General features: G+C 28.1%; 1 protein-coding gene across 2 annotated transcripts; it reads right to left on the bottom strand.

The window, feature by feature from the left end:
• Positions 1 to 730: 730 nt before the first annotated feature.
• Positions 731 to 26,872, bottom strand: Hsepi (D-glucuronyl C5-epimerase). Of its 2 annotated transcripts, XM_087154565.1 has the most exons (6): positions 26,650 to 26,837; positions 20,002 to 20,302; positions 17,719 to 17,873; positions 16,150 to 16,673; positions 8,495 to 8,728; positions 731 to 2,078 (listed from the first exon to the last, which is right to left on the bottom strand). In XM_087154565.1, the coding sequence occupies exons 3-6, from the start codon at positions 17,790 to 17,792 to the stop codon at positions 1,057 to 1,059; spliced, it is 1,854 nt and encodes a 617-aa protein (XP_087010691.1). In that variant the 5' UTR covers positions 17,793 to 17,873; positions 20,002 to 20,302; positions 26,650 to 26,837; the 3' UTR covers positions 731 to 1,056. The 2 variants fall into 2 exon arrangements, with proteins under 2 accessions (XP_087010691.1, XP_015916541.1); XM_016061055.5 differs by lacking the exon at positions 20,002 to 20,302 and having other exon boundaries at positions 26,650 to 26,872.
• Between the last annotated feature and the right edge of the window lie 245 nt (positions 26,873 to 27,117).

The following is a 27,117-nucleotide window of genomic DNA, read 5'->3' as shown; positions in this document are numbered from 1 at the left end:
GTATCATTTTTAAATAAATAAATCTTTAGTCGACTTTATTTACAAAAAAAAGAAAATAATAAATAAATAAAAAACTTAATTCTTTTTTACATTTATTAAGTATAGAATTTGATCATTGGTCAATATAACTTTATTATTTTATAATAAAGTAGTATAATAAATAAAAAAAAAAGGTCTAACGATGTTTTAAAAGCACAGGTTTTTTCAAGAAATAATTTAAAAAATGTTTTACTAAAGTGAACATTTCTTTGGTTTGTTTTTTTCACACTTTAGTATTATTTTTAAACCAATAAATCTTAAGTCATTTTAATTTAAAAAAAAATCTTAAATAAAGCTTTTGTTTGTTTTTACTTTAAGACATCTTTATTATTTTAATTGAAAAAATTAAGCAATTCTATTGATGTTATAGAAGCATTTTCTTTTGTAATAGATATATTGCTTTATTTATTTTTGATTGATTTAAAGATTTCTCATAGAAAATTGTTACAAATATTTTTTACAATAGACATATGTTAAATCGCGAACTCTAACATACGATGTATCACGAAATAAAATTTCTTACTTCGCCCAGTCCTAGTGTTCAGTTTTGTATTTGTTCACAGAACATTTTACTTTGTCTGTAGAAATTTTAATAAAAAAGATAAGTTCCTATTTTAAAATGGCATTACCCTTAAAGAAAACTCTTTTGATTCTAATCCTAGACACAGTTCTTAAGCAGAACATCTAAAAATGAATGATGTACTGTCTACAATTTATTATAAAACTGTTGTAATAATAAACAATGAGAAAGCCATTATACATTCAAGGGGAGATAACATTCTTATGAAATTTATCAACATACACCAGTTCTTGCATTATAACTTTTAAATATAAAAATTATTCATTTCATAAAATAGAAAATGGCAGCTTGTTGTGAAGAAATTAAAATATTTCTGTGCTGTAGAAATTAGATTAAATTCACTGAAAAGAGACTCTTATAATGATTATACTTTTTGTGCCAACCATTACTCAACAACTTTACCACAAAATACAAACAGTTCTTTTTAATTTTATGCATTAGTTATGAGGAGCTTTTTTTCCCTTCATGTAGCCTGTCCATCTTTCAGAAATCGATTTTATAATAGGATCATCATGAATAGTGCTGAGGAACAGAAGTTGATTGATATGAGTGCTATGGTAATCCCAACGTGCTAAATTTGGTGCAACACCAAGTGAATAATGGCGAAGATCATAGACTGAACCTGAACCAGTATCAAACAGAGGCAGCATTCTTTTTAAAGAAACTAGGCCTTCCTGAAAAAGTTTCCCAGCTTCCCGACAAAGTTGATGATGACCACTTTGTTGTACATCATATAATCCAAAAAGAGAATAAATAAAACCATTGAGCACGTATGAGCTTGGAATAGTAGGATATTCTTCATACCACACATATTTCCCCAAAAATGTAGTTAATATTCCTCCACGTTCAGAACGAATATAGAAAAGTTTTATAGCCCGTAAAGCAGCTTCCAGATAGTGAAGATCACCAGTTACTTTGAATGCTCGAGTTAATAAAGACATTGCTTGGCCTTGAGCCATAGCAGAATACCAGCCAGGAGCTAGTTCCAGCATTCCATTAGAAAGTTTGCGAGTGACTTTAATAGGCCACCCGCCACTCTTATCTTGGTGATTAACTAACCAGTTAGCTGCAGCAAAAAAATGAGCCATGTGGGAGGTAGAACTCAAGCTCATGTTATCTACTCTTCCAAAGCCAGAAAAAATGATGGAACGGACTTGTAAATTTTTAGGCTTAGCTATTTTTTTCTTGCTTTGCATTGATGGCAGTCCTTTATTGAAGTCTATTATTAAATCTCTAGTTAAAGTTTTCCATTGATCACTTGTTCCTATTCCATAGTATACATCATACTCCTGTACAGAGATGAGCACATCAGACATGACATAATGAATTTTATATAATGCATGGTCACCAAGGCTACTTAAAATTACAGTTACACTGGCATTGGAAATAAATTTTAAATCACAGTTTAATGTGGTTTCCTCCACATCTTCATCAATGGACAACACTTCTCTATCTGTACCTAAAAAATAAAATAGATTCATACATAAATATATTTTTTACTGACTCAATAATTCTATTAAATAAACATTTTCTCAGAAAACAGGATAAAAAATTTCTGAATAGTTATTGATTTAATATCATACCTTTTGTATAGTGCAATTTAAGTTTTATCTCACTTTATAAAAAAATAAAAACCTCAAGTAAACAGCATCATCACTAGACTTTAGGGGCTCATTCATTATTCTCATTACAGTTTACACATTATTCTCACTGCAGAATCTAGGACACCTGCCTTCTGAAGCTTAACACTTTCAAATGGGCAATGGACTTTATGGATCCCAAAAATGATACATAGACCAGGCGCATATCGGAGAAAAAAAATCAAGCACTGAAGGCGATTAGTTGCTCTTTTTCGCCATTCCCTTTTACAAATTTAAAGTTTCCCTATTCCATCTAGCTTTCTGTATTTAAACTCTCTGGTTCAATCATAAAATTAGTTATAAAGACGATAAGCACATCTTGATACTTTAAATAAAGGCCAATTAGAAAGTGTGTTAATATATAAAGAATGAAATGAATTTAAAAAATTATAATTTAATCTTTGGCATGCATATTTCAAAACCTATTAATTTTTTGAAAAATCTTTAAAATAAACTTAGTTAAAAATATATTCTATTAACATTTATTTAAAAAGCCGACATGAAATTTTCAGCAATAAAAAATATTTATGGTTAAATCCAGCATTTTTGTTGTGGTTAAGAAAGTTCTTTGACTTATCAAAAAATTTAGTAGATGCTTAAGCAATAGAAGTTTGGTTGTATATATATAAAAATCCTAACTCTTCTTTCACATTTATTGTTTATGTAAATTGAAGGGTAAATTATTCCATGGCAAAAAAATTAAGATTTTACAGGTGATCTTTTTCTCTAGTATTTTAATGCCCAATGATTTATTTCTTAATTTATTTAAAACTCATATTATAATCTTCATTAAACATCTTAATTTAGCCAAACACTCATCTGTTAAAAAACAATTTTTAAGTTTCAGTTTCCGTAGTTAAATGCCTCTTTGACTGTATGTCGGGTATAGATGTGGGTCGGGTATTTATAAGTAAGTATTTACCCTTGCCTTGGGTAAACCCAAAATCAGGGCTCTTATCAATTTTTTTTTGTCATACTTAAAGGATGTAACCATTATTTGTCTTGCTTTTAGTTCTAAGTATAATATAATAATCTCTAATTCTCAAAAATAAATTTTAAAAGTAAAATATATCAATTCCAGAAAAAATATTTCAAAAAACTGTAAATGCCTGGAGAGAAGCTACATTGTTGCAATAAAAAAGTAATGTAACAAGGTTTGCATTGAGTAATATGATAAAGTAGACACTCTATTAAGTCATTTGAGTTAACAGTTGGACATATTTTAAGAAATCAATTTTTCAAAGAAAATGGTATAAATTGGATAAAATGGAAGAGATCCTAAATGAGAGCAGAGTTCAAAATTTATTAAATTGGCTGAAATTATGTTATAAAACAGGCTATGTTTACTTATATTCATTCTGCGAATTAATATAAGTGGTAAAACTAAAAGTTTACTCAGAAAACTATTTCATTTAAACCAAATTTTTATTATCTTCTTGATTATATCTTGAAAAAATAATTAGACTAAATTTATTTTAAGAACTTAGTAAGATTTTGTTTTTTATTTTTAAAATTTTTAAAGTTTTGGTACAACATTAATTTTTAAAAAATTAAGATGTGGAGAAAATAAAATTTTTAGCTTGCAGAATATATTGTTTTTATTGAATAAAAAGAGTTTGAATGTGTTACTTCAAGTTTTGCACAAAATGTACTGAATGGCAAATACAGAGTGACCCAAAAAACCTTGGTGAATAACTGCTTAATATATTTCCATTAAACAAAAGAAAAAAATTCCAGGCGATAATACATAAAATTTTTTTATATTTATTTCCATTTGAATATAGGGCTACTTTATACTGTATATTATCCAAACAATGCTCCTTATAAAATTCGTTGATCATATTTTCTTTAAATCAATATCTAAAGTCAAATGTTTAAATAATGTTTGCTTTGAATAAGCATTATTATTTTAAGAGATATCCAGTATTTAAAAATAAATTTCGCAAATGCGAATTTTTTTTTTTGCATATTTTATAGAAAAGTACTAGATAAAATTCTTTAAATTTCATTCTTTGTTTATTTTTTCTTATTTGAAATTAAAATATTTAGAGAATTCCAATCTAACCACATTATTTCTTCAAGATTAGTTAATTGTTTTTACAACTAAGCAATTCCATGGTGTCGGACATAAAAAATGAAAATAAATTTCTTAGAAAATTTCTCTCATAAAACATAAGTTTCCAATCATAAAATTTTTATATCAAATATTTAGTGCATCATAACCTATCAAAAAACAATTTGTTTTATAAAAACTGATTATAATAAGTTAAAATTAAATGGATTAAATTGTTGGTGTTGGACGTAAATCACACGAAAGCAAAAATATTATTACTCATTCACAAATTGTCTAAACTCTGTGAATTTGTTTATAAATTAAATGTACACTTGACTAAATTTTGAAGCTAACATTTGCATAAAGAATTCTATGAAGTTCTTAATTTGTAAAATATAATACATAATTAATTTGAAAGTTTTTACTTCGGTGTCAGATGCAAAATTTTAGGTGTGGAACGTAAATTTTTCAAGTTGGATATAATTTAAATAAATCATAATTATTATAATGACTGAAAATTACTTTAAATTTAATATTATAAATATTGTTTCGGATTAAACAGCTTCTTGAATTTTAAATTGTCCTCGATTTTCTGTTGGAATAGATGGATGAAAGTGTTTTATAACATTTTCCATCTTCTAAAAGTTAATTGAAAAATGACTAATTTTATTTTTAACTGCACAACTTATATTAATAACAATGTAAATATAACTCATATTTAAGCAATCTTCCCTTAAATCTAATAATTTAAAAAATTCTGGAAATAAACAAAAACTGTCACAAATTTTTTTTAAAATAACATGGGAAAAAATGCAGAATGGTTTCATTATTTTTATATACATTAAAAAAAAATTATTGAAAAATATGTTATTGTACATTAAAAGCAAAAAACAAAAATTTTATACTGTATTATTAGTGTATAAAAATTTTTTGGGGGATAAAAAGACCTTTTAGCGCAGGAAAAATAATAATTTAATAGCTTTATTATTGTCGGCATAAAATTAAATAAACGTTTTGTACAGTTATTACCATTTGTTCTTACAATCTACGTTCAGCACAGTATTTGATGTTTCCAAGCAGACGATATTAATCGATATGCCTTTTACTTGTATTTAGTTTACTTGTATAGCTATACCAGGGAACAAGAAAGGGTATATGTCCCAGTTGTAACATTAGAGATGTGCCAAATTTATGAAAAATAATTTCAAATGAATTCCAGAATTAAATTTTCTATTTGTAGTAATATAATCATCTGAATGCATACCAGTCTTATTTGCTGATTACCAGCCCAATAACTGCTAGCAATTTTTATCCCATTTACCTAAAAATTGAATAGTATGTGTATTATTGTAGTAGTTTGCTATACATGTAGGTATATTATTTTTTAAATTCTTTTTTCCAATTTGGTAAAAGAATAAATACTTATCCTTCAATCAAAAACAATAAACAACTAAGTATAATAGGAACTACATACTTTAGTAATGTATACTGTTCAATTTTAAACTGAAGCAAATGAATGTTTTTAAAATGATGATTTACACATGATTTAAAGCTCAAAAGTCTAATTAATGAATTTAGTTACACAGAATCTAAACTTACAACAGTCCTAAATAGTTCTTTAAGTCTGACATTACATCATTTATAGATATATTTCAAGGGTTCAAAAACTGAGTTTGCCCCAGTGCCATAAGCACTAATTATGTCTCGTTTACATATCAAGGTTTGGTACTTTACATCTAAATGCATATGGCAACGCTTTAGCAAGCATTTGTGCTAATCTAAGTAGAAACATGTGCTCTAACTCAAGAACGGTTTCTGAGTATGGGCCAGAGTTGCTTTTCTCAATAAAAACAAATACAAAAAATAAATAGCTACAGAATGTTCTAAGAAAATTTTTCTCTCTAAATACATACTCTCTTCAAGCTCTAAGCAAAATGAATGATTTAAAATGGTCTAAATGAAGTTAAATTATTTCACAAAAAATTAAAAATGAGTTGCTTACCTGAAATAAATAAATACAAAACATAAAATTAAATTAAAAAATAGATAAAAAGTTTCATCGATCAATTTTAAGTTTTAATATAAATAACTTTAAGTACATCTTAGTTAAGCAGATTTTATTGAGTTACTAAGGTGAAATACATTATTGTAAATTCACCTAAAAGAATGTTTAGATGGTTTCTATTGATATTTCACTTCCTTTTATAAAGAAAAAACGAAATAAGAGATTTATTACTATAAATACGAAATAAGAGATTAATTTACAATAAAAATATTTATTATTTTCAAAATTAAAATAGACTATACAAATGAGACTTTGAATCCTGTTTCAAACAGAAAAAATAATTTAATTATGTTAAATTCTAGAGGCATAGTATAATTAATTATGCATTTTGGTGTTGGACATAAAATATCAGAAGTGCATCTTGAGAAATTTTTTTGTAAATCAAAATGTGAAATATTTCTACACATTTGTGCAAGAGAACCTGTTTTGTTACAGTTTACTTTAATTATTATTTATTAAAATTTCTATTATTAGTGTGAAGTTTAAAAAAAAAATTATAACTGTAACTGTTAAGAGATTCACTTAATACAGTTAAAAATTTCAAATGATGTAGCCCTTCCTTTAATAGCCTATAACTTATTTAAAACTGATATTTATAAGTTAAAAGTCATTATTACCTAATACCTTGTTTGCTAAAAAATATTAAAATTTTGGTCATATGGTTGACCTTACCATGGAATTGCCCAACTAGAAGGTCATTTAGCAACCATGGGAGAGCTTCATGTAGCATTCTAGTTCAACAGGTTCATAATGGAGTAAATTTTAATGCAAGCAAAGTATTGCTAAGTTGATGATATTTTAACAGTTTGTCGATGAATTTCGGTCTAAAAGAGAGGGTATAACGTATGGTAAAAGAATTCAAATTAAGAAAAAAATTCCAGTTTTTCTTTAAAATTCCCTGATTTTTTATTCACATTTCCCTGATAATTCCAAGTTTTAAAGGTTTTCCTGGTGGGCGGCCACCCTCAAATTTTTTAATTGGCCTCCTCACCACTGACACTAATTAAAATTATATACTCTTTTTAGGTGAACCAAAAAAACTAAGTATAAGAATTTTATATCACAAAAGTAAGAAAAAAAAAGAGTTGAATACATATTTAACAAACCACAAAGTGATTTAATTATATGATAATCCATTATTTTGAGATGAAATGTTTTACAGTTCTATTATTTTGATTCTACGATATATATTATATTCTCTTTACTGTATTAAGAGTGCAGAATGAGCTTAGTTAACAAATATTTTTTTCAATGAATAAAATTTTAGGGTTCAGATTCAGAAATTATACAAACTATGTTTTACAAATTTTTTTTATTATGTACCTGTTACAATATAGTGCGAAAATAGGAAAGAGAAACAAATTACCCCCATGATTATTTAGAAAATTGAACTATTTTAGGATTGCCAGCCAAACACTAACAGTCTGATTGTTTAATAAAAACAAATGTATTCAAAACATTTTATGCATTAAAATTTATCTATTTCTAGATTTTTCCTTTTCTATTATCACCCAGAAAATGAATTGGCAAAATGCAAACAAAAGATTTACTGCAAGGAATTCACACACGGCTCTATGCCTGTACATGTAATATAATAATTCACTTTGAGTCACTGGGATAGTAAATGAAGTAAAAATAGTAATTCAATCAATGATAAATCAATTGAACAAATAGTTTTTAAAAATAAGCAAAAGTATAGAAGTAATAGAGAAAGAATGGATAGGTACCAAAACAATAAGAACATAAGGAAAAATAGAAAGCTTGCTGTCTATGTAAAAGAAACAAGAACTTTTAACTTTAATGTTATTAACATTTTCCTAATTGCAAAAAATAAAACAAAAAATGTTCAAAAACCTGAAAATTTGTATAAAAAATTAAAAACCAAAAGTAAAACTTTTTAAAATACCTGAAAATATCACAAATTTTTTTTAGGGTCAAATAGAAATTATACTAATTTTTTAGAGGCCTTTGTTATTATTAAAAAATTACATCACCTTCTATGCTATAAGTATGCTATTTATATCTTAACCAGGAATAAAAGAAACAAGGCAAGATGAAAAAACAATGTAAAGTAATTAAACTAAAGAAATATGATATTAACAGAACATTTTGATAACCTTGTGTTCTGAATTCAACTACTAAGCTATCAGCAACAGAATCCATCACTCTTTTCAGACCACTTCTGGGTGAATAAAGCCATTTTGCATTTTGAGTAGTTTCTCCATCTTCAATAAATTTCATGGAAGGAGGACTTTCAGTTAAGTTTTTACTGAAATGGCTGAGACCAAATTGAGCAATTTGTATCGGATAAAAGTGACCTCTTGTGTCCCATTGAGTTGAAACAGGAACTCCTAAAAATGAAACAATTGTGTAGAGAAATTTAATAAAATCTGTATAATGTATAATAAAATAATAGAAAAAGTTACATTAGTTTTCTAAAGCCTGTAAAACAACAATAGCTCTTGTCGATTATAATAAATATCAAGGAAGGTATAATGCAAAATTTTTGTCCACCATAGCATCATACATAGAAGAATACTGAATTAAAATATAATGATATCACTTAGTTCGCATCTTTCAGTTCAGAGAGGTGACTAAAATAATTTCAATCTTACCCATATCAAGGAAACTATTATTTAAACAAAACAACTACAGTAACAATCAGAAGTCTATAAAAATTTCCAGGAACCCATTGGAAATTATTGTTTTTGTTTTATGAAATTACATAAAAACAATATTTTAAATTTAATATTATCTAATATTAAATAAATAAAATAGTCATAAATATAGTATTTTGCAAAGAGCTCTACAAAATCTTTAAATTCAGCAAATAGTTTGATACTTTGTCCTTAATATACCAACGACCAAGGTTGGCAAGTTTCTGCCGAAGTGGTTAAAACTACTGGTAGAAACCGGCATGGCAGAAATTCAGAAAATGACATAAAAGTAAGTACTGAGATTGACATACAATGGATAATTCATAGAAAAAACAATTAAATGTTAAACAAAGTACAATTTATTTACAAAATTATCACCATTCAAAATCAAATATTACATTGTTTGCACTCTGCAGTAATCTATAACAAAAGACAAGTTTTGATGCAGTTTCTAAATCTAAACAATTTGTCAATTTGCCTATGCACGAACATGAAATTTGAGAAGATTCTCTAAATGTCCAGCAGAACTAGCAGGCAATGCCATCAAGGAACAAGCAAGATTTGTGAAACTTTCATCTATTGCATATCTTTCAAAACTGTACCACCATGTAGCAGCTGGGGTAGTTGTCGAAACTTGACAGGAAAAATAAGTTTTAGGAGATTGGTCCAATTTGTATATAAATATTTGATATACTGCACTCTTTATAATTAATATAAACAAAATAATATATATTCACAAACAATAAATTAAAAAGTTTGTTACTGTTATATGGAGTTACATTTTTCAGCTTACTTAAACAAAATGTTATTAAGCAATTACTAGAACTAATATAGACGTATTTTTAGTTTCTGCCGGCAGAAAGCCAACCCTGCCAACAACGCTCCATACTATAAACCGATTCAAATGAAAATGGACGTTATAACGGGAGGTGGCTATATCATGAATGAACAAAACTATAGCAAATATTTACTCTTAACTCATAATACTGTATTAATTTTACAAAAACCTTATACTTCTATCCATTTCCTTCGAAATTTTTAATTTCTTTTCCAAGCATATGGCTTTATCCTCATTATAAGCAGCTGCTTTTGCCAAATAATATGCCTCAAGAGAATCACTAAATGTAAGGAAAAAATAAAAAATGTGGGTACCATGTGTGTAAACTCCAAAATATACTGCCTATTACAAAACTTCACCATAAGAGTGAAAACAGTTCTCAAGCAAGAAAAATAGATTCTTGAATTTATTCAAACTTTTATAACGAAACTTAAAGGTTATGAATGCATATAGGTGACTATAATTTCCACACAAAAGTGCAATATATACTTCTATTTTCAATAATGAAAATTAATCGCTATTTCATCATTTTTGTAATATTATGCCTAGAATATGAATTAGTGGTCTTATCACTTCTTCATTTATTAAGAATTTAAGCTGTTTCACATTTATGGAACAGTAACTTAAAAAGATATAGGAGTTTTAACTTTTTCCTTGAGACTTTTGCTATCCATTGATACACTGTCAATAGAAAAATGTCTTGAAATTGCATAAATGCTTAACACTTGTATCTGGAGTAATTTTCTCAGAATTGAAAAAAAAAAAAATTCAGTCGCTATATTGGAATGAATGACTTAGTTTAGAGCTCTTAATGGAAGCTAAATCAACATTACCTAGATGAAATAGCAAACAGTACTTTATGTATTGGCCATTATAATGAAATTGTTGCAGAAATGGGGGGGGGGTCACACTAAAGAGAGTAGACTGTACGTGTAAAATACTTTCATGTACTGTAATACAGAATCATCATCTTTGACACACCTTTTACTGATGGTGTACATCCAGGATTTTTGTGTGCATGATTAACAATGACACATTTTATGTTAGCGTTTCCATTTTTCATGTTATTCTTAACATTTTAAAGGAGGTGGAATACCCCATTGCAACTTTTGAGGAGGAATCAGCTACAACTACACACCTCATACTTTGCTGTACCATTTGTATAGCTCATCCACAACATGAGATCAATGCATGATTGATAGAACTTGTTATGCATACAACATCTTTTCTGGAAAAGAATACTTCATGGATGCTATAAATCAAAACAAATGGAGCAAAAGAGGGAATCCAATGCAAACTTTTTAACATCTCAGTTAATATTTTTCTCTTTTATGAAAATATTCAGACTTTCAGGTTTAATAAACAGGTTAAAATGAACTAAAGTATTGCACTATTTTTAGGTGCCAAGCTTTTTTGAGATTCACAATGATTAATAAATGTTTATAAAATTATCTAACTTTGAATTCTTTTTATAAATCAATGAAAAAAATTTATTAATTCTGGTTCTTAAAGTTTAAGGTGTTCTGCATAATATTCATTAACCATCTGATATTTAAAGAATGTTAGTGCATTCCAAGTCTTTTCTGTAAAGAAAATCAATTTTTCTCATTGTAGGCATAGAAGGGAGAAATATTGTCTTTAATTTGTTGATTATGCCTAGGGTGACCAGACGTCTCCGATTTCCGGGGATTGTTCCCGGCGAGGACCTCGTGACCCCGGTTATAAAATTGAAAAATTTTGTGTAAAATATTTGATAAAAATATGCTATATGTAATTTTTATTTTCTCAAAAATTTTCATACAAATTAATGTAAGCATTGAAAATTAAATGTAAACTAGTTTTTAAGAACACACTATAACTTTTACTACAGAAATTTTGGAACACATAACTTTAATATCTAGTTATGTTTACATTTTTACAAGGCTGTACGCCAGACATGTTTATATAAGAAAATAAGTTTAAAACAAGACGTAACATGAATATTAGTTGCTGCTTTTAAAACAATTAATATCTTGGGTTACATAAACTGCCAATATTAGCTAACTTCCACTAAAAACAACAATTACTACATTTCCGTTTTATTTTAGAAAAATAACTAAAACATTTTATAATCAGGTAAACATTTTTTAAATATCTAACCAATAAAGTATAAAACCATTTTTTATGAAATTGTTATTATTATCACTTACGACTAATTAATTTTTATAAATTCTAATTATTCTACATTTTGAAAACCTCATTAATTTGTTATCATAATAGATATTTAGAAAAATATTTTCATTTCTTTAAAATAGATGTCAATATGGCAACAGAAACAAAAAAAAGAAAATGCCATTATTTGGATGATTGGAAAAACGAGTTTCCATTTATTGAACCGAATCCTGATAATTCTTCCAAAACAAAATGTACAATGTGTGGAGCAACGTTTTCAGTTGGAAGTGGAGGACGAACAGCTATAACAGATCACATTCTTACAATTAAACACAAAGAAGCTTTGGCAGCAAAAACAGAAACGAAATCCGTCAAACAGTTTCTTCGTAAGCTGGAACCACCCCAAGAGGAGTTTGACTTAGCAACATATGAAGGAACGCTTGCATTTCACACCATTCGTCACAACCAATCGTTTCGCAGCATGGACTGTACTTCAAATTTACAGAAGAAATTTGTAGACAAGAAATTTTCTTGTGCCCGAACAAAATGCCAAGCTATCGCTGTCAATGTTTTTTCTCCGTGGGCATTTCTTGAATTGAAGAAAGATTTACAGTCTGATCAATTTGTAACAATATCTTACGATACTTCTAATCACAATCATGTAAAATTACTTTCTATTTTAGTGCGGTATTTTCAGTGGGACTGTGCTAAAGATGCAATTAATAATAAACTTGCATCACTAAACGAAATTAAAGGACAAACTGCAAAGATTTTATCTTCAGAAATAATAAACGCACTATTCGAGTTCCAATTGAAGGATAAAATGGCTGGTTTGTCTGCGGATAATACTAACACTAATTTTGGAGGATTTTTAAGAAGAGGAACAGAAAATGTTCATACTAAACTTCAAACTGAGTTAGGAAGAGATATTTTTGGTTTTGGGTGTAATGCGCATATTATACATAATGGCGCTAAAACTGCTTTTGATTGTTTGCCTGTAGATATTGAAGTTATGGTATCTAAACTTTTTAGTTATTTTAAAATTTACACAGTCCGAATTGAAAGACTGAAAGAATTTTGTGAGTATGCTGGCCAAGAATATCATCAAATTTTAGGACACATTCATGTTAGGTGGTTGACATTACTTCCTGCTGTAGAAAGAATTCTTAAAATTTATTCATCTCTTAAAGAATTTATGATGTCTGAAAAAAAGTGCCCAAAAATCTTGAAGAATTATTTTGAGAGTGAAACAACCGAGTTACGGTTGTTTTTTGCGCATTCGCATGCTGCAATTTTTAATCAAAGCATCTTGAAAATTGAAAGCGATGACAAATGTGTTATTGAATCTGGAGCGGTTGTCAAGGATTTGATATTTAAATTGAAAGCACGAAAGAATGCCAAATTTGTTCCATTTGTTGTAAAACCTGAATTGACTAAATTGATTGCTGAGAATATCATCACTGAAGATTCTTATTTAGAAACGTCGAAAGAATTCTATGAAGCTGCGATTTCATATTTAGAAGCTTGGAACGATAACAACGATGATATGTCTGATTTGAAGTGCCTTCTTTTAGATTGTAAGCCTTCACGGTCTGAATTTGACGAGGCACTTCTGTCTCTCTCTTCAAAATGTGCAATTTTGAATGTTAATTCCGACGATTTATTAGACGAGTTTACTTATCTTGAAGGTTATTTGGATTCAAAAGACAATAAATGGTACCAATCCGAACACATAACAGACAAATGGCGCGATATAAACAATTATTTTCAAAAAAACAGTATACCATTTACAAATATCAAAAGAATTGTTGAGCTTGCAATGTGCTGGCCAAGCAGCAATGCGCCTGTAGAACGGGTATTTTCGCGCATAAATAACTATTGGACTAAAGAAAAATCGCGAATGGATGTCAATACAGTGAAAGTGGTTTTATCTGTACTGATTAATTTGGATTTTTCATGACATATTTTCTCAATTACTCGAAAAAAATACTGAAATTTTAAAGAAGATTCATTCTTTAGAAAAATACGGTGTTAAGAAATTGTATAATTTTAAAAGCAATACAATTGTTTTGTTAACAGATTTTAAAATTGTGTAAAAATGTTATGATCACGATTTTAACGATATAATTTATATACTAAATTATAAAAAAAATTTTTTTTTAAAGATAAACGATCAAATTTCCCCCCCAATTTTTTCTGTCGATAAAATGGGGGGGGGGGGGGAGTAGAGATGAGTGTCCCCGGAATCGCCTGAAAAAATCTGGTCACCCTAATTATGCCACAATACAGTAGACATATGATTTTTTAAAATTTAAATCAGATTCAATTTTTTAGAGATACTTTAAGAATTTGAGTTTATAATTCGTTAAGTTTTATAAAATAATTAAAATTGAAATATCATTAAAAATGATAAAAAAAAATATTTCAAACTATAATCCTGCATAAAAATTAAGTTTACATTAACACATAATACATGTAAATGAATGATTTAAATTTAATGAAAATGTAATAAAAACATATCATTACTTGCAAAACAGACAAAATGAAATCAAATTTAATTTCACAAATAATTTTCTTCAAAATAAAATTAAGTGGAAATATCAAAACAAATTGTTATTTAACTACAGTTTGACAAATATTTTTATGTATAATAACTTGACCTTAGAAAAACAAAAAAATATAGATAAAGAAATTTAAAAAATCACATTAAATAAAATGATTTAAGGTGATTGTGTCAGCAGTTTAAAATTTCTGAATATTTTTACAGATCTTAACATTATTAGATGCATTTGTGCCCTTTAATGCCTTTATCAATCCAAATAATTGATATTTCAATAGCAAAAAATTTTAAATATGCAATATAATTTAAATATGTTATGAATCAATTATTAGAAGTTAAATAATAACAGTCACTTTTTAATATTTAAGTACAATTTTATAACAGAAAAAATCGAAGAAATATTTAAAGGAGAGAGAACACTTCATAAAAGCTTTCATTGAAAATGGGAGTTTCTTTCGTAACACCCACCCCCCTTCAGTAGTCATTATTAAACTTATATTTTAAAATAAAAACAATATTAAAAAAATAACAATTAGGAAAAAATAAATCATATACAGTCAGATCACGATATAAGGTCATACGCATGTAAGGTCACCCAGCATATAAGGTCACTTTTCCAAAGTCCCGGCTCACTAAATAGGAATTCTTTGTTACAGATTATCGGATATATGGTCAAGCTTTAAAAATCGTTATTGCTTATAAGGTCATTTTTATCTGAGGCTAGGGTAGTTTCTTTCGAACTAAAGTCTATTTAACTTCCTTACAAGGCAATTACCCCTCTCGAGTTCTTGGAAAATGTTGCAGCCAACGGCCAAGCTACAATTTCTGAAATTGTTTCACAAGTTGTGGATAGTGAGGACATTGACAGTGATACTGAAACTGTAGCTGTACCCCAAGTGGAAGCCTTCAATGCAATAAATGTCATACAAAAGTTTTTTACAAACCATGAAGGAGCTGAGGAACATTTTGAGAAGTTACAAAATCCAGAAAACATTGTTCGAAAAATGAAACCAAAAACGAGACAGATCTGCATAAATGATTATTTTAAATAAGGTAAGATGTAATGTATGTATGCACACTTTGAGGAAATTTGTAAACAGCTTTATTTTAAATAAATTTTTTTAAAAATCTAACTTTCTTTAATTCTTTATTAATTCTGGGTGACTTTATATCAAGGTCTGACTGTATATTTTTTTTAAAAAAAGAATTATTTTTTTTCAAAAAAGAATTTAAGAGTCAAGATTTTCTTTTTTGAATTTGGCAAAAAAATATTGTATTATTTTTCAGCAATATTAGCATGCTGTGTTCCAATATCCTTGTAAATGCTTGGATTTTTCTAAAGAAATTTGTTTAATGTAATTAAAATATTCAGCATCAAGGTTGAAGTAAAGCAAAAAAAAAAAAAAAAAAAAAAAAAAGAAAAAAAAAAAAGAAACTGAGTGAAAAATAGAAAAATCCTCTAGAAACATAAAATATACATAAGTTAAAAATAATAGGTAGCTGATTAAGTAAAATCTAAGAGAAAAACTAAATAAAGTTGATAGCATAAATCACTTTGATACTTACCTTCAACTCCACTAATGCATTTCACTCTATCTCTAACTTCTACATTATAATTTTCAAACCAGAGGAATACTTTACTGGGATTGTACTTTTGCTTGGGAAAATAAACTTTGGAATAACTGTGCTGCCATTCAAAGCGATCAACTCCACTATGTTTTACTATCTTTCCATAGACTTCAAAGTACTTGCGAATAAACGAATATGGAATGTATACTTCTCCATTATCTTGCCTACAGGAGACTGTGTATTCATCGTTGATGAAACAATCAATTTCTTCCAAAGCTCGTAGTCCACTTCGGAGCTTAACCCGTTGACCTCCATCATCATCATCTGCATTGTTTTCATCAAATTTAAATAAATCAGAACTTTCTATTTTCTTCACTACTGGTGTAACACAAGGCTCCACAATTTGCCACTGCTTTTCTTTTGAACAGCTCGTCCAATAAGTGAGTATAGTGAAAAGAATGAATATGGTGAAAATGACCAAAAGCAATTTAAGGCTGACTCGTACCCTCATCGGTAATTCACTGAAAAAACCGAAAACAGTTCAAAAAATGACACAATAGTCTGAGAAGAAGAAACATAATAATTTTTAATAATTATACATGTTTGGTATACAGGATGTTCCAGAATCTTCTCATTAAAGTTAAATGCTAAGAATCTTCATAAAATTAATTAACTTTCTGAGCATTAGTCCAAACTTTTCTCTGTACTTAAAACTGTAGGCTTACCAGAATTAAAAAACCAGAATAGCCTAGGTTTGAACTTTTAATCCTAAACCCAAATGAAATTCTGAATTTAAATGAAGTCACAAAAACATACATAATAATCTTCTTGTACTGTAAAAATGCAGATTAGTTGCTATTATATTGCAACAAGCATTTTTTATTTATTTATTCAAATAAATAAATATTTACGAAAACTGCTTTCTAGAACTTCAATATCTACTTTTAATCAACAAGAATAATAATATTCTTTTAAGAATTTGTACATTAATTAAGAACTAAATTTTTTAACAATACAATGATTTTGTTATATTGAGAAAAAGTAGTAGAAATGATAGCAATTATATTGGTTGTATCACACAATAGTGGAAATAGTTTAAGATGCCCTTGTTTAGCTCTGTGTCACATACTTATTTCATAATTCAGCTACATACAGAGAGGTATGTCTCTAAGAACCTCACTTAATTTATATAATCTTTCAAAAATTGAGCAAAAGAGTATACACTTCAAGGGTGCAAAATTAATATTTAAGTGAGAGAAAATTGATATTGAAATTTAACACATCACTACAGAGGAAGACCGAACTGAAAAACATCATAACCTATTTGATTATTAGAGAAGTTGAAAAGTGATAATTTGAAATGACTGCAAGTTTTGTCATGCAATCAAAGTGGTTTTGACTTTTCATCCTCACTTTTTCACTAGTTCTTTCTCAATTTTAACCCTTGATGTATATACTTCTCTTATTTCTTTTTTGACAGGGATTCTAGAAATACATATGAAGGGCTGTGATTATGGAGCATCCTGCACATTTATTCAAAGGCATAATTAAAAGAATGGAAAGTACCTTTGGTCACTACTATCGCTATTTGATAGCAAGCTAATGGCAACATCAATTTTAGACTTTCTGATGGCACTCATCCAGCACAATTAAGTATTGAAGAGATTTTCCGCTTTTTAGTCATAGTGTTTAATAATCACAATCAAAGGACTTTCTTATACCTATATGAAAAGACTTTTTAATAACTGTAAAGCATGAAAAATATGGACAGGATATTTATAATTTATTCATCAATCGTGTCATTCAGTTGCAGAACTGGTTATCTTCTCGCATTTCGGAAATGCATTTTTTCCAAAGGAGGTACTATCTTTCAATACATTAAAAAAAAAAAAAAAATAAAGTTATACTATGTCACAGAAAAAAAAACAACTTAAGTCTTTACTAAGTAATTGTTTACCATGCTGACTTCTGGTCTTCGGTTCCTGCTCTTTAATTCAAATTTACAGCAATTATTATCAAACATTTCATGATATTTACTTATCACCAGTATATATTTTGGTAACATATCATCATAGTATTCATCACAAGCTATAAAAATTTTATGACTTATGAGTCACATCATTCAATATTAAAAGTTGCATAATTTTCATGGTGATTTCCAAAATTATTTTTCCTTGGTCACTTTTCAGAAGTCTTAGTCTTAACATGAAAAAAATTTCAAATGAATTTAATTTTGCTCTTTTTATTATATAATCAATTTAACTTTGTTCTTTAACTATGATTTCAATTTTTGTGTTGTTTAAATTGTTTAATTAAAATAAACATTTTTGCCTACTTGCAAGCTTAAAAGCAAGATGCAACGAGATGTCAATTTAAGTTTTCATTTGCAGAAAAATCAGCCAACTTCAACAAAATGGCTAATTGTCATAAAACTTCTTAAACCAAAGAGTTTTGGTTCCAATAACAATTTGGCTAAATTTTGCAGAAAATCAGCATTTTCTGAAATTTTTTTTGGAGATGGTCAGTTTTGCAATTGAATGACACAATTTATCAATATATTGAAGCATAATTTGTAACGTAATACATTTTTAAGTGAATTAAGCTAGCACACAATAGAATGCAGATGTACATTTCAAGAAATGTTATTTTTTTGTGAGAAAAGAGAATAAAAAAATAAAGGTTGAATGCATTTGCCAAACTTTTTTTAAAGAAACTCACACGAAAATTATATAGTGAAACAAATATCTCTTTAGAGAAAGAAAATTGTCCGCTTAAATAAAGGCCATGCTAACTGAGAAATCTGATTTAATAAACTGTTTTTCTTAAATTAATATGCTGGTTAAAAAATACGGTAATAAATAAGAAATAATTTATATTTATTTAAACTTTAAAATCACTTTATATTGAATGACTGAAATGATTATAAGAATGATTGAAATCATTCTTTAGTAGTTAGCATATATCTTAGGCCAAAAGAGATTTCTGTAATAAAAAGAAGTTAGTTAATATAAATATGTTTATTAATTTAGTTTGTCAATGTTTAAAAACTGGTTTTAACTGCAATATATAAGTTTTTTATATTTTACTCATTTTTTTAATGAATTTTGATTAATTAGAAATTAATTTTAAAAAGCAATAATTTCTTAAAAATCAAAATAAAATTTTTAGCCGTTTTCAGATTCAGGTTTCAAAGTAAGTTTTTGAAGAAGAAAAAAATATGAGCAAAACGTTAAAAAAAATGCTATGTTGATACAACATAAAGTGATTTGGCCAAATAACTGATTACTACAGCCAAATATTCAACCATAGAATATTGATTCATTAACTTAATTTCAACAAAAATAATTCATAATGACATTTTCATATAAACCATGTTTAAACACACTCACTCTTAAATATTTTAAAAATTAAATTATTTAAAGTACAAGCAAATCTTAACTTAAACATTTTATTAAAATTAAACAAAAAATTCCAATCCTTAAATATTAAAATGTTTTTTAAAGATGCTTAAAAAGATAATAATATTGCAACTTTATTATTTCATTTTCACATTAATACATTTTATTCATAAGGTGTTTTAAAAATGATAACTGCTCTTTTCAACAGGATTAAAATCAAATTACAAATAAATCACTAAATATTCCATTATTGTCTTTGGAGTAAATGGAGTCGTACTTTCTTGGATGTGATGATTAAAAGATTCACCGCCAAAACATAAAGAATATGCTGCAATATTTCCATTAAGTACTCACTTTAATAATCCTGAAGCAAACCAACTGTATAAATTGGTACTTGATCAAAAAAAAAAAATAAATAAATAAACAAAATACTAAGCAAAGGTTTCTTTACCATCAAACTGCAAAAACGCTGGTCATGTATATGATTATTGAACAAGGAACTCATAACAGTAATATCTTCCTGTGGTGGCTCGTCATGAGGGCGGGGTACAAGGGATGGAATTCTCGTTAGATGGATCGCAGGAATACCAATGCGATTGCCATTTTGAAGCAAATTGAAGTATCCTGTGATTGCTTCTTCATCTCAACGGAGAAGCATATTGATACCTCGAACTCTGTAACCTTGGTAAGTACAAGCCCTTGGGACTTTGACTTACAAAAACCAAGGTACTTTTTCCTTAAGAAGAGGGTCCCTATTAAAAATAATATACTTATTTTAAAGATAAATATGAAAAGTAAATATTTTAAGATAAGAAAAAAATGTAATTAGTAATATTCTTACAAAGAATTTAAACAAAAATTTCATAGCAGTCTATAAATTCAAAATTAGGTGATTTTTCCAAACATAATTAAGAGTCTCCTTTTTTAAATATAGATAATTTAATTAATTAGATAATTTAAAATAAATTTTCCAAGGGTCAAATACTAATAGTATCACTGAAAACTAAATAGTACATTTGTTACCTTAATGTGAAAGAATTTGATGACAAGCAAATAACGTAGGGAAATTTTAGCACTAAAAATTCAAATGATCCCAAGGCACAAAATTATCTCATTAACAGTGACAAAATGGCTGATTAATTAGATAAACATTGAACAACACTCCCATAAGCCAGAGTTCCAAACAACATCAATTCCGTCAAAGTTTAAATAAAAATAGCGACCAAAATATGGAAGTATCAGCAATTAAAGAGACTATCATTAGGAAAGCAATGGGAAAGTTTCATCACAGAGGGCCTCTTCAATTACAAATTAATCAGAGTGGTTACTGTGGCAGTCTTCAAATTGCAAACAAGACCAGTAATGCCTTTACATATTACCATTCCTGGGGGAACCAGGCACACAGAATGCTCTTGAGGATTTACTTTCTAAAAACAGTAAATAATATGATGTTCGAAAAAAAAAATGAAAGGAGCAGCAAACGAAAAATACTAAATAAAAAGAGATTTCTTAAAATAACATTTGATAAAAATTTTTTTTTCTCCTTATCACAAGTAAATTGATCAAACTATGCTATGCCTTATTGAAATGAATGATCACCAAATCTTAAAATAAAGAATCTGTTCTTATAATTTACGGGGAGCTAAAACCAATACAGATCTGGGAGTGAGTTACAAACTGAGTGACAAACCAAATTTATTGAAATATGTTTTCCCTTACCTCAACCAATTTGTATTAATTTTTAAAAAATTAATTAATTAGTTTTTTAAAAAAGAATTAAATAATTTTATTTATAAATATTGTGCAATTTTTTTTCTAATAAGGCTTTAAGTATCCAATCCTTTATTTTACTATTTATTTTCAAATTTGCATGTTCTCTTTCTTACTACTTTGAATAACTTTATCTTTAAAAACCAGGAAGTCAGCTTAGACTAGTAATTGAAAGAAGGAAATCATAAATTTTGATAAGCAATTACAGCAATTTATAAAAGCATAACAAGTTGAAAAGTGATAAGAACTCCAATCAGCCTAGTTTCTTTTCATTCAACAACCACTCCTTTGAAATCAGGTCAGTGTTGTTTTTTTTCCTTCTTTTCTTAAGGTAATAATTTCAAGAAGGAGGAATGTTGCTGATTGGTGCGACACATTTTAAAATCAGTAACAAGCTTCAAAATTTAACAAAATATCTTCACAGAAATACCTTCAGCTTTTTCAGACCATTAACATAATAGAAATTATAGTTTAACTAAATGACAATTTTTTTAATAATTAGTGTTTCCATGTGAAGTGATAAAGAAGTTTTTCTAAGGTTTGCTACTAAAAACTAGAAATAAGTTAGTATAGGTTTTAATTATTTATAAAATCTATAACTACCTAACTTGTTTTTCAAGAGTTTTGTTTAATTATATGCATAATTGAGATCTTAAATTATTGGAAGATTATATGTGGCAGGTAAAAATATTATTATACTGAAATTACAAGCTAAGTAATTGGCTGCTAGTCTCAAGTAACTAGAAAAAAAAAATAACACATACAGATTAAAACATATATATTAAAGGGAAAAAAATTTCGATATTAATTTTCAAAAATTCTAATAGTCATAAATGAAAAAAAAAAAGAGGGAGAGAGAAAGAGCTCAAAACAAATGCAATGAGTAAGAAGTCTTTTATGCCAAGATTAATTTAGTCATAGTAAAAAATGTCATAAGCTAATATTTATTATTGTAATTTTTCTTTTGAGTCATTCAAAAAAAAAAAAAAAAGTTCTACCCATAGAAACATGGAGAACAAAAACACTTTTTCTTTTTAAATGCCAATAATGCAAATGTTTAGTTTGAACTAAATGACTTTAAATAATTATGGCTCTAAAAAATATTGGAAAATGTATAAAAAACACTACATTAAAAAAAAAATTATGCCTCTTTTCAATAAAAGACAAGTTCTACAGTTATTATATAATAAATGTATAATACAGGGTTTGCCTGAAAAGTAATGTTACTAAACACATTAGATCAGCGAGTGTAATACATTAAAAGATTTTAAAATAGGCTTCTTCTGGTTCCATATATTGTTTCTGACATTTTCAGGCATCAAAGTTGGTTTATTCTCAGATTGCTTTTGGTGTCAGCCTCTTTGACTTGTCCAAAATGATGTTCCTTCATTGGATTTTCAAGCGCAGGAAACGAAAACTATGAGAGAGCCACATCTGAACTGTAGAGAGGCTGGGAAATCATCGGCGGTTTTAAATCAATCAGGTAACGGGTCATGAAGGTGGCAGAGAGGCTAGGAGCATCTTAAAGGTGAAGCTTCTAATTTACTGTTAAGTTGAGCTGAAATCTTTTAGATTGTAAGGTCCGCATCATTTACTTCACATTTGGAAGAAAACTATTTTCCATGGAGGGTCTTTTTTCACTGTGGAAGAAACTCATTAACCATTCTTTGGGGTAGTCTTCCAATATAATAAGTTTTTGTCATATTAAGTGTTTTAAGCAGAGAAAGGTAGACAGGTAGGTACTTTATTTATGCCACACTAGAGCTGAACAATGGGCTATTGGCCACAGTCTGAGAAACATCCCTGAGGATGAAGACATACCACCACAATTTTGATCCTCTGCACACGAAGTCGAGCACTTTATGGTAGAACAGTTTAAAGGTACGATACCAGACACCCTCAGTCCCTACATAGGCTGATCACCCACCCACAACCAGTGATGCTTGACTTCAGTGTTCTACTGGGATACCTTTCAATCAGTCCATTGCTGGACAAATAGAGAAAGAAATGAAAATGTAAAATTCTTTTAAGGGTTAATATATCTTAAAAACATTAGTTTTCTTAAAAAACATATTTTTTTCAATAAGTATACATTGACGTGCAAAAATAACAATTATTCAGAACTCTTAACTCTACTTAATAATAGTTCAACACTTTTAAAGATTTTATAAACTTCAGGAATAAGTTTCAGTATCAGTAAAATTTCAAAGTATCATTTTTTCTGAAGCTAATTCGATTCTTTATTATGTCTTTACTGTACAATTTATCCTTTCCTCGATCTAAGCTTCGACATTAAAAATAATTTTTCTTTTTTACTTTAACAGTATATGTTAAAATGAAATATCCCAGAATCATCAGGACTTCGGCAAGTTTGGAGAATAGATTTCTTTTGGATAATAGGTTGTTAAAGTAAACAAAGATTTTTATAAATGTTACGTAGGCAACGTTACATTATAAGACATACCATACAATATTTATTAAAATAACAATAAATAAATGATTAACAACAATCAGGGGTCTGTTTAGAAGAAATTTGGGTCCGTTAACGGACCCTTCACAAAATATCTTTTCATGAAAACGGACCCTTCACAAAATATTTTAACTTAAAAACGGACCCTTCACAAAATAATTTATCTTTTAATCGGACCCTTCACAAATTTGTTTATCTTCATTATTGTTTTGTTAATCGAATAAACCCTTCCCAGGAAGGGGGGGGGGGAAGAAAGACAGACGTAAACGAACTAAATTTTGTCTTCCGCAGACGCTTCTTCCTTTATTCGTCCGAAATTAATATTCTGCGTTCAGCAGTATAGGCTAAATGCCAAATATTTGTATGTTGCATCGCTTATTTAGTAGCTGCATTTGCTGTTTATTTTTTAAAATTTAATTTTTTTAATTATAATTTTACAGCATTGAGCATAATCTTGTATGTCTTTGCAATTTAGAAACTCCTTGAAAAAGTTTTTTTTTGCAATAACGGACCCTATTTGCACAAATTCACAAAAGCGGACCCTGGTTGAAAGAATGTGACTTAACGTTTATTTTATATTCACAAATTACGAGTAATTTTTTCACAATTTTACTAAAAACGGACCTTTCACAAAATGTTTGGACAGACCCCTGACAATATTTATGCAACATTTCATTATTAGTTAAGTGTCAATCAATTAACAGAAAAACTTTCCTTAAAGTAAGCAAAGATTTTTATAAACGTTACATACACAACATTACATTATAAAGCATACCATACGTTATTTAATAAAATAACAAAAAATAAATGATTAACAACAGTATTTATGCAACATTTCGTTATTAGTTACATGTCATTCAATTAACAATAGAACTTAATCTTTCATGAATAAAGACATAACTTTCTCCTTTTTAATTTCATCAGATGAATAACGAAGATTATTAGGATTCATTAGATGTGAAGTATTCAATGCAGATGTTTAGATTAAAACAACATTAAAAACCAAGCTTCAAATATGAAGGGAAATTTAACATTATGCAATAAAAAGAAGAAAATATATCGAAAAGAAAAAGGAAATTGAGAAGATTTTTTAATGAATAATCTAAACTTAAGCCAGTCAGCAGGGGTTTCTTTCAGTGATTAATAATATTCAGCTTCATTAATACTGAAGTTTAGTTTTCTTTAACTGCTCTTGTCTTTTAAGCAATTCGTCAAGTGTGCTTATTAAAGAGAAGTACATAGCTGCCAAGATGAATAGAAAAAAATCCAGAAGATTTTACGAAATATAAATTTTATGATAATTGTGGCATAATATACTAAATATTTTACATACAGGGAATTTTATTGTTATCAAAATACAAAACCTTTATTACACTAATAACTATAAATGGTCTGTAATATTTTCCCTTTATGGTTGTCATGAAATGAATTTGAAATGTTTTTTAATAATGTCATCTCACAATTTTAAAAGGTAGTACAGGTAAATCATTATTGTTAATGAAAAGATTTTATAATTTAAAAAGGGAATTACGAATAATGACAAACTGAAATTTTTAGAACAAATAAATGTTTTAATCTGATTACTGTCAAAACCCCAAATTTTGGAGTAGAAAATACTAAATAAAACTGTGCAAAATTGAAATTTATCCAATTTGTTACATTTTAAATAAGGGGAGATTTCCGTATCGTGATCTGTGGCAGAATAATCACCAAGTTTTGGAAACTTCCTGGCAATGACCAGGGGATATTTCCATACAGTGATCTGTCTCGCCAACTACAATCGCCAAGATACCAAATAGATTTTAAACTTGCAATTTTTTAAAAAAAAATAAGTAAATGTTTGCTTGGGGGTGGCTACGAGTTGTACCTTTCGAGTTGGTCCCTTCCTATGATGCTTCTTTTAGTTTCTCGTGGGCCACTGCCCGGAAGCTTCGAAGACTTGGCGGTTATTTTGCCACAGATCACGATATGAAAATCTCCCCAGTGGCCCACAAGAAACTAAAAAAAAACATCACAGAAAGGGACTAAATCGAAAGGTATAACTCGTAGCCACCCTTGGGCAAACATCAACATGTTGTTTTTTTTTAAAAAAAAATTGCAAGTTTAAAATCTATTTGGCACCTTGGCGATTGTAACTGGGGAGACAGATCACGATACGGAAATATCCCCTTAAATACATTCGCATAACATAAAATAAATTTATTTTTTATCAGTCAAATTGATAATTTTTTTTAAAAATCAGTTTGTAAAAAATTTGGGGGAATTATTTTATTCTTTTATGAAAGTCCTCTTGAAGTTAAGAATGTAGAAAAGAAATAAAAAAATTACTAAACCGAAAATTGCCAACTTAGTGACTTTCCCCTTTAAAATTTCGCCAGAATTTGTTAGATGGACGATGAACTACATAAATAAGTATCCGAAAAAAAAAAAAAAAGAATGTTGAAAAAAAATTTATGCCAAACTTCATGGAGAATTTTCTAATTTTATGCAAAGAAGTATGTTTAATGTTATGACTTATCTAAATTGAATACAAATCATGATTTGACAAAAAAAAAAAAAAAATAGCAACATAGAGCTCAGAAAACTCAAATCTCAGCCCTAAGACCGCATCAATTTAAAATTAGGATGTACTATAAAGCGAGTCTAATATAATTCTTCTTAAATAAAGACGCATGAGCAGCTAAAGAAATGTTTACATATCAAAAGTGTTTCAACTTCTATTCAAAACAAATTCTGCTACTTTTGGTTATTAATTTAATTTGGTTAAATATCACTAGTTTCCCTACTAAGATTAATCATCACCATATTTGTCACTGATATAATTATGACATGATTTAAAATAATTAAATGTTTACATACCGATTAACAGTAATCACAAATTTTAAATAACTTCACAAAACAAACGATTACTAAGGATTCCTTAAAGTTGAGATGATTATAAAAGCTAGAATTGGTTTTGTTTTTGCTTGACAGACGGTGGTACAAGTTTTTTCCTTTTTAAAAAATGTTTAAACAGCCGCCGCTATTCTACATACAGTAAACCTACTAATCTAGCATATGAAATTGATTAGCGCCAATGCTGTTCTCGTGCCAAATTTTGTTCCATAAGGCGTGCTATGAAACTGAGCACTACGATTGGATGATTGTCTCACATGACTATTCGCGAACGCAAGGACCTATGGGGAGAGTTGTAATTTGAAACGAATGACTGCTAGCAGAACAACACAATCATCAGTAGTGATGTGCCAATCGATTCATTTAAATGAATCGATTCTTTAGAATCAATTCACTAAAATGAACGGTTATATGAATCGATTCTTTGATTCT

Source organism: Parasteatoda tepidariorum, chromosome 11 (genome assembly GCF_982258835.1).
Source record: "Parasteatoda tepidariorum strain Cologne lab strain chromosome 11, Ptep-v5.0, whole genome shotgun sequence".
In the NCBI taxonomy this organism is placed as follows: Eukaryota; Metazoa; Arthropoda; class Arachnida; order Araneae; family Theridiidae; genus Parasteatoda; species Parasteatoda tepidariorum.
The sequence above is the reverse complement of the archived record's forward strand: the minus strand, read 5'-3'. Positions and strand labels throughout refer to the sequence as shown.